General features: G+C 45.3%; 2 protein-coding genes across 7 annotated transcripts; both read right to left on the bottom strand.

The window, feature by feature from the left end:
* Window positions 1-540: 540 nt before the first annotated feature.
* On the bottom strand, window positions 541-5937 carry bach1b (BTB and CNC homology 1, basic leucine zipper transcription factor 1 b). Of its 4 annotated transcripts, XM_019859559.1 has the most exons (6): window positions 5803-5937; window positions 5462-5695; window positions 4023-4812; window positions 2575-3920; window positions 1324-1530; window positions 541-1037 (listed from the first exon to the last, which is right to left on the bottom strand). In XM_019859559.1, exons 2-6 carry the CDS (start codon window positions 5693-5695, stop codon window positions 792-794), a joined length of 2823 nt encoding a protein of 940 aa, XP_019715118.1. In that variant the 5' UTR covers window positions 5803-5937; the 3' UTR covers window positions 541-791. The 4 variants fall into 4 exon arrangements, with proteins under 4 accessions (XP_019715118.1, XP_019715115.1, XP_019715117.1 ...); XM_019859556.1 differs by having other exon boundaries at window positions 2575-4812; XM_019859558.1 differs by having other exon boundaries at window positions 2575-4812; window positions 5477-5695.
* A 1130-nt stretch (window positions 5938-7067) lies between these two features.
* map3k7cl (map3k7 C-terminal like) lies at window positions 7068-12616 on the bottom strand. 3 transcript variants are annotated; one of them, XM_019859553.1, is made up of 5 exons: window positions 12389-12616; window positions 11260-11354; window positions 10451-10509; window positions 9853-9941; window positions 7068-8416 (listed from the first exon to the last, which is right to left on the bottom strand). In XM_019859553.1, the coding sequence occupies exons 2-5, from the start codon at window positions 11333-11335 to the stop codon at window positions 8251-8253; spliced, it is 390 nt and encodes a 129-aa protein (XP_019715112.1). In that variant the 5' UTR covers window positions 11336-11354; window positions 12389-12616; the 3' UTR covers window positions 7068-8250. The 3 variants fall into 3 exon arrangements, with proteins under 3 accessions (XP_019715112.1, XP_019715111.1, XP_019715110.1); XM_019859552.1 differs by having other exon boundaries at window positions 9853-9968; window positions 11260-11341; window positions 12389-12611; XM_019859551.1 differs by having other exon boundaries at window positions 9853-9968; window positions 12389-12600.
* Window positions 12617-14353: the final 1737 nt, after the last annotated feature.

Raw genomic sequence — 14353 nt, 5'->3', positions numbered from 1 at the left:
GTATTACATTTACCAAAGATCAAAGGTCGAAAGTAACGCATTTACAGCAAAGAAACCAAATGCAACAGTAATCAATATAAGACAATGGTTATGTATCTATTCCTGAACCTTGGCAGGACATTTATGGGTGAGTGTACCTGTTAAAGCAGTTGTGGGGAAAACTATGATATTATATTCATCCATCCATTTTCAACATTGCTTATCTTGAAGAGGTTTGCGGGGGCGTTGCTGAAGCCTATCCCGGGAGACTTCGGGCAGAATGCAGACTACACCTGAACTGGTCCCCAGTCGGTCACAGGGCACATATGGAGACGAACGAACATTCACACCCACATGGAACACGTCACTGAGTGGCAACCTATGCCACGGTGTCTGCACCGTGTACCACTACACTGTCAGCGACTGATATAATATTGTATAATAAAAAATATATATACGGTATAATGAATTAAAACATTCTAAAAGTGAGTGGTTAATTCATTGTAGTTAAATATTGCATCATAACGCAATTTCAAAACTGAGTATAAATGACTATGAAAGTAAAATATGAGACATACCCATTTATTTATTAATTTACTTACTTTTTACCACATCTCTGTACGGCAATGACTTGTGCATTTTAAAAATAAAATGTGGTCTTCGAGCACCAAAGAAACAAAATGGTGCCTACTCGTACAAATATAGATGCAGGTGTTGGCATCTACGAAACATGGTTCAGGAACTTATTAGCATACAAAAATAGAAAAATGAGAAAAGAAAAGACTAGAAATTTGCATAAGGCCTCCGTGCCTCTAAATGTCCTCCAAATGTCCTTCAGACCCAGCTGTTGTTGAGGAAGCTGAGGTAGGGGTCAAGAGTAAGGTGTCGAGGTGTGACGCGAGGAGGGATTGGGGGTCGAGGAGTCGCAGCTGGTCTGGCCCGAGGTCGCGGGCCTCGCTACAGACGCGCTGAGTGAGCGTCCTGACGCTGAGGCATGTGGTGGTCTTCAGGTGACGAAGATAGTTCTGCTCCACTAGAAGCTTTTCACGCTCGCACTTCTGAGGCAAGACAACACACAACATAGCCGTTGCGTTGCAGGGAAGCCATCACTCAAGAAAAATAACTCACGGACACATGAAACTGATTGACTAATTTGCAGACTAGCTAAATGGTTAACTCGCAAATAACGACCTGTAAATGACCTACCTGACACATTTACTTGAGTTGTAAACGTTCTGTTTTGACGTCAATGACAATCTGTTTCGCTGGCAAACAGCATCATCTATGTTGCCGCTATCGCAAGAAGGCCCACGTATCGATTCGATGTGTCTTCCTGGCTCTTACCAGTTTGTTGATTTCCTCCTGCAGGTTCGCGATGCACTCCAGCTTCCTCTTGCGACAGCGTTGCGCGGCCAGCCTGTTCTTGCTGCGCCGTCGGACGTCGTTGATCAATTCCAATTGTTGGCGTGTCAGTGCATGCTGACTCAGCAGATTCTGCAGGTCCACGTGATTCAGACGCACGGCGTGGTCCACAGAGAACGGGAGATCGACCTGATTCACACACAGGACGATATGTTTGCATCAACATGAGATCAGTCGAAGGTTCAAATCCGAACAATCTTGTTAGCGCTTTAACAATCGGTCTTGTTAGCACTGCATTAGTACTGTCAGTCAGTCTTCCTATCATGCTAACCATTAATCTTGTTAGCACTCTGTTCAGGAGGCAAGCAATTAAATTTCTTGGTACTCTTACAATCAATCTTGTTCTTGTTAGTAATCTAATGATCACCCGTGTTAGCGCTCTTTACAACCAGTTTTGTTAACACTGTAAAAGTTAGCATCCTAACAACCAGACGTCTTAGCAGACAAACAATCAGTCATGTTAGCAGCCAGGCACTCTTTTTAGCACTTTTAATGCTATCAGTGTTGTTAGCACTCCAACAGTTAGCTTTCTAATAATCCGCACTCTCAAGAGGAGCATGAAAGCAATAGTTTGTTTTCTTCCTTTTTATTAGCAGTCTGGAAATCAGTCTTGTTAGCACTGTTAGCAGCCAAACAATCCGTTGTGTTCGCATTCTAACAATCAGTCCTATTACCGGTAGTACTTTAACGTCTCACCAGCTAACAGTCAGTATTGTTCGCACTCTAACAATCAGTCTTGTACTCAAGACTTGTTCAAAAACCATAACAGACATATCCACACACGCTAGCTGGCATCAGTACAGTTAAATTGTGAGTCAACTGTCAATTATTAAGTCGTGGCTTGACTTTGCAATGACATCATCAAACCAAGCTCTGCCTGCCAATAAATGCACACTGAACTCTGGGCGCAAAACACACACACACACACACACACACACACACACACACACACACACACACACACACACACACACACACACACACACACACACACACACACACACACACTAGTGAATAATTAACTGGTTGTCATAGTCACCCAATGCAAACATTTGTAAATGAGTTTCCAAGAAATGGACGACTTACAGTAATTCCCAGTCTTTTCAGGAGTCCATTTTGGAAGCCACATAAGTTGGGCCTGAATCAATAGGTCTCCGTTCTGTCAGTACTCACCTGTCTGGCCCGCTCTCTGGGACACCATTCGCCCTCGCCGTCTGTCTCTGAGTCACCGTCCTCACCCGAGTTGAGGGATGATAGTCCTGACTGGGACGCTCCCTCGCTCTCAGACAGTGGGCCTCCTTTCCACGGTGGTCCTCCGCGCTCCAAGTCCTGATTCTGTACCAGGGAGAGGCACTTGAGCCAGTTTTGATGAGAGGGGCCCGCTGAGTCAGACCCGGAGTCAGCCGTTCCCTCGTTGCTCCCTGGAGGATAATTTTTCAGTGTGACACCTAGGACCAGATCGGGACCACAAGAGAACTGTGTTCCTGGTCCTTTTTCTTCTTGCTCTGTGATGTTCTGATCAAATTGGGCACAGTCAGACCTGGAACATGTGCTCACGTCGTCGCCGGTGCTGTTTCCTGGAAGATCTGCTTCATCCTCACATAGACTTCCAGGACCTTCAACTTTCCTGGTGGCATGGACTAATTTTGTTCCTAGTCTTTGTTTACCATCTTCGGAGATGGTCTCCTGATGAAAGAGGTCTGAGTCAGACCTCGGACACATATCCAGATCCTTGCATCCCGTTAGTGTTCCAGGACCTTCAAATTTCCAGGTGGAACTTGTTACCCGATCAAGACATCCAGCAGAGCTTGTTCCTGGTCCTTGTTCTTTGACTGAGATAGTGTGTTGATGAGAAGGGTCGAAGTCGGACATGGGTTGCAAGCTGGTGCCATATCCTGAAATCTTGGCTAGGTCATTAAGACCCGTTAGTCTTTTGAGAACTTCATCTTTCCGGGTGGCATCTGGAAAAAGCTTGTGCTGATGAGAGAACCTTGTTCCTGAGCCATTTTCATCATCTTCTGTGATAGGGTTTTTTTGCGAAAGATCAGAATGAAGATACTTCAATCTGTTCTTGTGTCTGCGAGCTTCAGCTTTCTGAATGGCACCTGCTACCGGAGTGAAAGCAGCAGAGAACTTTGTTCCTTGTCCTTTTTCTCCATCTTCGGTCGAAGTTTTTGAATGTGAGGGGCTAGAATTGGACCTGAGATTCCTGTCCACATCCTTACTACCCATTGGTCTTTCAGGGCCTTCATCTTTTCGAAGTTCACCTGGCTCAAGGTCAGGACCAGTTGGGAACCTTGTCCCTGGTCCTTGGTCTGCATCTTTTTGTGATGGTGTCCTGAGAAGTGGGCAGCTGGGACTCGCATTGGTACTATTGGCTGCAAACTCTCCTCCGTCCTCACATCCAGGAGCTTCACCTGCTACCAAATCAGGACAAACAGAAAACCTTGTTATTGGTCCTCGTTCTCGCTCTTCTGTGATAGTTTTCTGATTGGATGGCACTGAGTGGGGTGTGGGATCCTTGTTGGAGTCAATTCCTGAAATTTCCTCTACATTCTTGTGTTCTGTTATGCTTCCAGGACCCTCATGTTTCCAGGTGGCAACTGGAACCAGCTTGAGACCACCAGAGAACCTTGTCTCTAATCCTTGTTCTCCATCTTTTGTGATGGTGTCCGGATGAGAGTGGATTGAGTCAGACACGGGATTCACATCGGCACCATTTCCTGGAAGCTGCTCTATGTCTTTGCGCTCCGTTTGTCTTCTGGGACTTTGTATTGGCTCTGTAACACCTGAGAACCTTGTTCGTGGTCCTTGTTCTCCGTCTTCTAAGACAGTGCGCTGATCAAAAGAGCCAGATTTGGATTTGGGACACTTTTCCAGATTGTCACCTTTGCTGCCACAATAACCTGGAAGCTCCGTTGCATCCCGACATCTGTGAATTTCAGTTGTTAGACCGGCATCACCACAGATTCCTGGTCCTTGTTGTTCTCCCCCAACGCCCTTGTTCCATCCGCAATGTTTCTGAGGTGTCTCTTTCCCACAAGCCAGTTGGAACTTCCGATACTTGGGGCCTCTTGCACCCCCAACACACCAAAATGATGCGCTCCTCCTGTCATTCCCCTCCGGGCAGCTGGGCGAAGTCGATTCCCTCGGCACTGGTTTCACGACTTTGTGTTGCGCGTCATCCTCCTCGCTCTTCTTCTTCTTCATACAGCACCTCTTCCTCTGTGATGGTAGAAGCGGTGAACCCGAGTTGAATTTGGGTAGCAGGAAGTCAAAGCAGGTCTGGTCCAGGTCGCGGAAGCCCAGCGTAGATGCTGCCTGGCGAATTTCCAGGATGTCATGTTTGCTGAAGAGCAGCTCGGATGTGTAGGCAAATGTCAGCAGGGGCTCGAACCCGCCCACGGTCACCTAAGAGACAGGAAATCTACATCATGATTATCTGATGACTTTTTTGAAATGTAATTTTTTTTTTTTTTTTTGCTAATTGCCCACTTTATTAGGTACAAATTCCAATAAAAAACACACACTCTATGGCATCAATGAGGGATTAGGTGTATATGTAAATAAAGTAAACTTCTGTGCAAACACTGTGACATCATCATCTGTGTTTGTTTTTTTGTATATATATATATATTTTATATATATATATATATATATATATATATACTGGCCACTTTAAATTGGTACACTTCCCAGCGAACACCATTAAAAAAATAAAAATAAAAAATAAAACATCCAGGCATTACAATCACTGAAAGTGTCCCTAATCAAGTGCCCAGTGAGCACCCTCCCTCGGGTAAACAATGTGACGTCATACTCAGGAAGTAACATATTAGTGAACCAGCCACTTCATTCAAAGCAGTATTAATGGAGGTGTACCTAATGAGGTGTCCAGTGAGCGCGCACATATGGGGTCAACAAAGTGACGTCATTCTCAGAAATAATTGGCCACTTGATCAGAAACACCCTCCCGTCACATCCGACACTGAAGTGGGCCAGTGACAGCACGTGTCCAAAGGGGTAAACAAAGTGACGTCACCCTCCTCAAGCTACTCACTCGCGCAGCTCTCACCTCGGGTGGCAGCGTGACGTCATCGCCGTCGTCCTGCTCGCGGTGGAGCCTCCCGGCGAAGTAGTCGCTGCACGAGGCCAGGACGGCGCGATGGGCGTGGAAACGGCGACCGTCCACCTGGACGGTGACGTCACAAAAGGCACCGCGCAGCCGCAGCTCGTCCAGGCGCCGCAGCACGCGCGCCGGGTGCGACGCGCACGCGTACGTGTACGAGGGCATCTACGCGCACGCACACAACGTTAGACACGCAACTGTAACCGTGCGCAAAAAAAAAAAAAAAAAGTCGAATGATCTTTACAGTGCTAAAATAAATTAGCCACGCTTACCTGTTCGGAGTCACGTCCAGTTTGTTGGAGAGGTTAGGACGACTTTGAGACAAGCGAAGTGCGCTTCACACACTCATCTGTCAAAATGTGTGGGTGTGAGGGAGGGAGCTAGCGTGTGCGTGTGAACGCGCGCGCGCGTATGTGTGTCGCAACAGCGCTGACTCATGCTGATAAAAGATGAGCAAGCATGTTTTCCCGTCCAACACCATTCCCGTCTTGCCTCCCTCTCTCTTTACGAACCGCTTCCAGGAAACAAACTCAATATCACCATGAAAACAAACAAATTGAAAAAAAAATTAAACTCTTCAAAGTTGAAAAATGATGTAATTCAATTCAAATTTTAAGAAGGTGCTTTGAAACATGGCAATGGAACCATACACATCAATTTGCCCAAAAAGAATATGGAGGTGACAAAATCATTCAACAAAAATATAAAAAGTAAAAACAAAATTTATGTTAAAAAAATATACATCTACACCTGGGGTGTCAAATTCTTTTTTTAGTTCCCGGGCTGCTTTGTGGTTACGGCTTCTGTCATTGGGCCCTTATGACGATGAAACTATGTAAATGTTTATTCGTCTCATCGTATGATTACATATGCACGGCAAATTTTTTTGCCAAGCTTGAAACTACAAATTTGTTCAAAGTAGAATCATGACCTATTTCACTCCTTCTGTTTTTGAATTGGAACTTCTGAAGTCAATTCTACATTCTGCACATTTTCAAAGAACAAAGACAGATTTTTTTTTTTTCCTGTGCGTGTGTGTGTGTGTTGTATTTGAAAACGAGAAGTAATGACGCACTGAATCCCATTGTGTCGGTGTACCTAAGCAAGTCTCGAGTGTGTGCATGGAACATTCACAAATTTGTTCAAAGTAGAATCATGACCTATTTCACTCCTTCTGTTTTTGAATTGGAACTTCTGAAGTCAATTATACATTCTGCACATTTTCAAAGAACAAAGACAGATTTTTTTTTTTTTCCTGTGCGTGTGTGTGTGTGTGTGTGTTGTATTTGAAAACGAGAAGTAATGACGCACTGAATCCCATTGTGTCGGTGTACCTAAGCAAGTCTCGAGTGTGTGCATGGAACATTCCAGGTTGTGTGCGCGTGCGTGTGTGTGTGTGTGTGTGTGCGCGTGTTTCAGATGTAACTAAAAGCAGAAGTGTGGTCAGATTGCAACAGAAGCGTCCCAGCGACCAATCAGACGACAGCTTCAAATCAACTTCCTGTTTCCATGGAAGAAAGACAGAAAGCGTGTGCGTCTTGGAATCAAGTTTCGGTTTATTGAAAGATTGCTGTTGCGCGATTCAGCTCCGACGTAGTTCCCGTTCGTTCATCCGGCGACCAATCGCAACCTCGCCTCTTTTCCTTCTCGCCGTGACGGGAAGTGTGACATTTGCAAATGAAGTGAGGGGGAGGGGCTTGGAGACTGACGATTACGATGAGTGACCGGACTCGTCGACTATTAAAATCTACTGTGAAGTTCCCCAAACTTGACTTGTGTTTCGATGCAGCATGCACACACATCACAATAACCCTCGGAGGCGGCTCGTACGCCGTTACATCTAAGCGAGGGAACTTTTGGGATTCGTTCTACTTGCCAGAGTAGTTTTACAGCAACATTCATGTCACCTTTACTCCAGTTGTTCCAAAGAAATACTACTCTTACTCCGTTACGGTGGGCGACATTCGGCTCGCTACTTTCGTTTGTATCTCTCAATTCTTCCTTGCTCTGTCCGTTTGTTTGTTTCGGTTCATCAGAGAGACTTCTGCCTCGAGGGCTGACATGACTCTGTTGAACGCAAACCAATAACAATGTTTCATTTCATTTCACTCATCAAACAGAACCAAGCTGTCCGCAAGTTTACAAAAGTGATTAAATTACGTGAAGCGTGGCAGAAATAACTTGGCAGTCCTGGCCGCACATTCAATGTGTTTAACCTTACAGACTAAAGAACAAACAAAAACAAAAACACTGCGTCATCTGTCCCTAAAGAACAAAAAAAACTAACAAAAAAGCCCCACTGCCATCTGTCCCTGGTGAAAAATTTGTATTTCAGCCTACAAGCCAAACTTAACCAGAATCCAAACCAACACGCAGATAATCAAGTCTGACTTCAGCGGCGTAGACGTTCAGAAATCCCAGTTTTCTCAAACGCACCCTCCACACACTGAACATAATCCCGGCCTGGTTCCGAAGTTTTGATCTGCACAAATACCGCCTTCAACTCCGTTTGGACCACATCACTGCACCTCGGGCCTCCTTCCACGCAGCTCCCGTGAATACACCAACGTAGCGGCTAACGTGCGCTTAAATGCTAATCTTTGCTTCCACAAAGATGGCCCTTAACGTCGGAGCTCCAAAAACCAACGACGACATAGCATTTGTGTGTGGTTTGTTTAAAAAAAAAAAAAAAAAAAAAAAGTTTCCAGATAAGTGTACGGTCAGGACGAGTTGGTCCTGCGTAGCCGCTGCAGTTGCCGCGACCGCTCACCATGCTTCGTCACTAGTGTTTGGTTTTCCTCGGACAGACGGCGGAACTCGTCCTCCAGGCGGGAAATCTCCGCCGCTACCTTCTGGTCCTCCACCAATTCGGCCAGGAGCTGACACCTGGGGACGGCGACGGGTAGGAGGAGATGAATGTTTGTGTCAACATGCTAGAATGTTAACATGGACATGCTAGCAGGTTAGCATGGATGTGAAAGTAGCCTCTGGCATTATTCCGCGATATATACTCTAAATGATTTTTTTTTGCTTTAAATCTAAACAAATCATCCCCTTTCATGCCTAATTTTTAATCTTGAATCGTCATTTCAAATCAACAGGGTTTTTCCACTGATGTATCAACAAGGCTTGACAAAAGTTCCGGATGTTTAGAAGGGTCTAATTAGGGCCAGACAAGGACCAAATATGTTCTATGATCTTAAAGCTTGAGTCACAAATAATTGAAAATCAACTGTGATAAGAGACCAATAGCCAAAAGTTTGATGAAACATAATTAGTCATGACTGGCTGATTAGATGGGTCTGGTAGAGCGCCAAGAAGGAACTGATCTGTTCTGGTTCATCCTGGCCATGTTACATGCCATCATAAATCAAAACTACTTTTATTTGGACTACAGCAACCGAAAGAAAAAAAATCAAGGATCATGACGAAATGCCTAGACGGGTTTGCTCTAGTGCGGCCAAGAATCTGAGTTGCCGTTTACTTCATCTCTCTCTTGAGTCACATACTGCAAAGTCAGTAGGGTTCTTGCACTACGACACCCAAAAGCTTTTAGAAAACAACCCTGTCGAGATGGTTAGACGGGCCTGTTGAAGCACAGACTAAAGTCTTCCTTTAAAACTTTTAAAGAGCAACAGTCTTCTCGATCTGATTAGTCGGGAGAGAAAACCGCATTCCCCCGTCAGGATTTCCAGCCGCCATTGGTAACGTGAACGCGAAGTGACAGTTCCCTGCAAACAATGTCGACCAACAGGACGAGCGAGGTCTGACGGCTTTGGCTCCGCTCGTGTCGCCCTTCGCAATCCTGACTGGAATTCTGACATGAGTGAGGAGGGGGCAGGGGCCACCCGACAAGTCGGACTGGCAACATTCCCGTCGAAAGCCATGATTCACGCCCGAGTGGGCCAGCTCGCCTCAACTCACCCACCGGGATATATAGAGAAGTAAAATGTTTCTCATCAAGCACAGCCGTTGCTCTGACTCACGATGTGACTTTGAATTGTGTCTGAGTGTGTGCGCGTGGGCGAGTCTGAGGGGTGCGCGCGGTGTGTCGGGTTGCGGCGGACTGTAAATAAAGTGTCTATTAAAAGACGGGGGCAGATTGTGTGGCTAATCTGTTGTTTACGTCGGGATGATTGATGGCTCTTACTTTCAACAGCGGCTAATTTTGTGCATGGGACGTTTCGCTTTTGACGTAGCAACAGTGCGCTAATGTTGGGCCAATCTACGCGCCAACGGGTAAAAGTGGTGGAAAAGTGATATACGTGCATTCTTTTCTGCCTTCTTCGAATGCGAAGAATGGCAATCCATGTGCAACTCACTTGCGTTCCTCCAGGGCGGCGATGTCGTGCTTGACTTGGTGGAACTCCTTCGCCATCCTGCAGTGTTCCTTGTACACGTGCACGCTCTCCTTCAGGGACACGCACGGCGACACAGGCTAAACCAATGCACCCCAAAAAAGAAGCGTAGCAACAAGATGTGAAAAGGTTACAATGATGGCTGTAAATGTAAAATAATTTATTTCATCTTTTTTTTTTTAATGGATGTAATGAAAAAAAAAATGACCATCTACTATGAGTAAAAAAATATTCCGCTTTGATCCTTTTTATTTTTTTTTTGTTTATATTAAATGACCCAATTATTCCACAATATTCTAGAAATACATTAAAAAACAGTCAATTTAAATGAACTAATTTAAAGTGAAAAAAAATGCTATATTGATGAAAAAAAAAATTACGGGACTCAGTGGACCAAAGGTCACAAAAATGGACACTTACAGTCCCCCAAAAATGAAATATAGTAAGTGACTGCATATTACTCTGTGCTCATTTCCAATTTCCCAGGTTCCACGAACGCTCCATAAAAGTTGATTTTTGTCCCCGTGACAACATGTTGAATTTGCGTGGTGCCTTTGCGCACCTGAAGTCGTTGTTCAAGTTCTGGGAAAGTCTGTGCAAGCTTGTCGGCATCTCTTGTGTCTGTCGATAGAATACAAAACCACATTCGGTTAGCACACGTTGCTAAGCTTATTTCATGACACACATAATCAGTTGAAGGGGCGGGGGGGAGAACAACAGCACTCCAGCCTTGGTGGACTGTTAATTACTCGTGGGTGCCCCTAGTGGTCATGGGACCAGAAGCAGGTGCTTAATTGGCTTTCGCCTCGGGCCGGCTCTGTTTTCACGCCAAACTGCCATCCCTAATGAAGTGTCCGTCGGGTGCAGCAGCAGAGAGCGAACAAACAGGCGGCCGGTGCGTGAAGTCATGCGAAACGCGCAATGACAATCCCATGCGGGCGTGACGCAACCTTCTAAAAGTGTCCACGCCGCTGCGCGGGAACAACAACAAGAGCATTTGTGCCGCTATGCGGGACGTGACAACATGACGGCCCCCGCGGGATGAACGCCGGGTCAGGGGTTCGGGTGGCGGGGTGGGGGCAACACCTGTCACGGCCGCAGAGCGCAAAAGTCAATGCAGGGTGCACTAGGCGGGGCCCGTGGGCTCCATTTTGGTGGTCAGAATGCGCTGTGTGTTTTCCACACATGCTGGAACCGCAGCCTGGCTTTGCGACATCTTAAATGATCAAACAACACTTCAAATAAGTTGTTATCAGTATTTTGGGGGAGTGGGCAAAAGCTGCTTGTGTGTGTGTGTGTGTGTGTGTGTGTGTGTGTGTGTGTGTGTGTGTGTGTGTGTGTGCGCGCGCGCGCGCGCGCACGCGCGCATACCTGATGTATGGTCAAGGCTGAAGGAGATCTGAACTTCGGGTACATCAGGAGACACTCTTCTGGCTGACGTGATCATTTAACCCTGCGTCACAGTTCTTGATATATATAAAACAGCACCACCGTTAGGTTTGGTGAAGCAGCATGTTGCTCATTTCAGCTGTCATGTCAGGAATGAGCTTGAAAAACTACGACCAACTGACGGACTTAGTAGCCTTGACGCCAACTTAGAAACTGGAAGGAATAACTGAGTGACTCGCAGACTGCCTTCCCAATGGACCAATGGACTAACTGACTAACTAACTCACTGACCTACTAACTGGCTTGCTAACTGACCGACGAACAGACTTACTAATTTAGGGAATCAGTAACTGGTTAATTGGCTCATTGACTCACGAGTAATTAGTCACTTGCAAAGTGGCTGACAGACGTACTAGCTTTATACTTAGCTGGTCAATTGACTGACTGAAGGCTTAATTAGCTGACTTAATGAGCAACCAACCGAATTGGCAAAAAAACAGAATGATAAGTTAACTGACCAATTCTGAAGTGAACAACTTACCAACTAACTGATTAATTGACGAATTATTTGAGATAAATGGTGAGGAACTGACTAAGTAACAGGCTGACGCAGTAAACAACTGTCTAACTGATCGACTTTGACTATGTTACTGACTAATTAACTGGTCCACTGATTAACTGACTAAAAACTTACTGGCAAACTAATCCACTTGACATCGCAAAAAAAAATAAATACTAACTGATTAACTTATCGACCAAATCCATGGCTAACTAACTAATTAACTAACTGACCCGCTGGCAAACTAACTGACTGACCAAATCACAGCCGAACAAATTGACTAATTGCCCGACTTATTAGCGAATACAACCATGGGGAGGTATCTCACTCTGACGGTGTCAATCAAAACACAACAGAATTACGGTTTTTGCGTACCGAATGAAGTGTCAAGCAAATGCAAATGCAAGACATTTTTTTGTGTGCATGCAACAGTAAATAAATCTTGCTTCGTGCTTTCAAAGGGGCTTAACCGTCCTCAAAGTATCCATTTGACAACTGTCAATCAAAGATGACATCACTACCATGCAGTCAAAGCAAAACAAAAGAGCTTACCCGAAGCAGCCCCTCCAACCCTCCAAAACAAACCCAGAAAAAGTCTAAAGTCAGGCAAATCCGGTCCACAGAGTTTCCTGAGCTTTCGGGCTCGTTCTGGCGCCGGGCCTCCCTCGCCTGCCCCCCCCACCGCCACCTCCTCCCCCTCCTCCTCTTCTCGCCGCTCGCTTCGGGGGGTCTCGTCTAAACGCGCTTCTGCCCGCACATGAACTACACGAAAGCATCAGCAACGTGCGCCCAGTCGTCCACCCTCCACCAGACCCTTCACAATAAAATGTCTCAGATGACATGACTTGACCCCCGCCCCCCAGTGCTCATACGGGCCTCTCATAACTAAAATAGCAAAGACGGCGGAAGGAGGGCAATACATCAAGACGTACGTAAGTGCACACTCCAGGTCACTCGATAAGGTACACTGTCCAATGACATCCAATACAATATTGCGTCATGGAGCAGAGTTGACCATTTCACTCCAGGCCTGTAGGTGGCAGTAAAGGCCAATTCAGTGCATCTGATGGATCACCACCGCACTTGGCCCCAACGAAAGTGGATTGGAAGAGTAGAAAAAAAAAACCTAAATACAACTGTTGACGAAAACTGGGGGAATTGTATTCTCGCTGGCGATGGGTAACCGTGTCATTGTAAAGTTTGTAATGTTGTTTTGTGTCTTTTTATCTTTTTTTTTTTAAGTATATAAAAATTGATGATTAATTCTGCCCAGCAACGTGTGACAACAGAGCTCGGGGAAAATAATCGGATCCATTTTCTAGTTACATTTTTTTTTAAACTTTATGATTTCAATTGTTTAAAATGAACAATTACCAACTCCAACACTATGGCACAGCGCAAATTTCATGTATGTGATGTTTTTTGTTGTGATCTACCATTTGAATATGAAATTACAATATTTCTATTATGGTTCTAATAAATCGTCCTCAAAACAAGTGACTGCACAAACATGGCCAGAAAATAATCAGTTGTGAAATTTCAATGATGACAGAATAATAGTAATGATGACCCATTTTATGTCGCATGTGTGTTTCACAACAGAACGCTGTAGTTTAGTCGTATTTTATTGTCGTATTTCCGTCTGAATGTCAGCATCTGGTGTCTCTCATAAAAAGAGACAAAAACTCCTTGGCAGGGCTAATAAACATCTTGTTGCGGGTGGTTGCTCTTTAAGAGCTTTTCACAACACCAGCGCCTCATCTGGACGGCGCCGACTGTTTAGTACCGCAAAAAGCTTTTTGACGCGGCGCGTCGAGGAGCCCAAGATAGCCGGCGTGTCATTCAGGTGAGGTCATCGTGCTGCGCTCAGACGTGCTGAATGCCAAGGTCAGCGGCGTAATCCCTGCCCTCATTCATGACGGATTAGACCCTGACAGGAGGGGGAGGGGGCTAAAAAATAAATACCCCTGGGGTTCTGATGGAGGACGGCCGCCCGCCGTGACGGTGCAGCGGGGGAGATTACAGGGCCAGCAATTACGCTCAATCCCGGGATTAATCTGCATGGCATACATAAAAAAAGTAATTCCATGAAGAGATTAAGAATGGTCCGAGGAATGAACACTAACCTGTATCAGGGCCTGTCAGAGGAGATAATTCAAGACTACCTCTCATACATACCGGATTTTTTTTCACATCCACAGGTGACATAGTCGAGTAGAACCCTCGCATAAAAACGACTGAAATGCTCTTTCATAAGTGCTTTTGCTGCTGTGGGATCCTGCTCAGATGGGAAACAAACTCAAACAGAAGCACGATATATACTTGCGCACACACACAGAATGTATTTTTTGTAAGTTTAGTGTATTGGTCACCGATGTCATGGATGATCAGGTGACTTTAAATTGTCCCAATTACAGCTAAACTGCATTCGCAGGAAAAGTTACTGAAACAAATGGTGGAAAAGAAAAAATACAAGAGGAAAAGCAACATAATTGACAGGAAAATCGATCCAAAAAA

The sequence above is a fragment of the Hippocampus comes genome, unplaced genomic scaffold (assembly GCF_001891065.2).
Source record: "Hippocampus comes isolate QL1 unplaced genomic scaffold, H_comes_QL1_v1.1 scaffold328, whole genome shotgun sequence".
NCBI classification, from domain to species: Eukaryota; Metazoa; Chordata; class Actinopteri; order Syngnathiformes; family Syngnathidae; genus Hippocampus; species Hippocampus comes.
The sequence above is the reverse complement of the archived record's forward strand: the minus strand, read 5'-3'. Positions and strand labels throughout refer to the sequence as shown.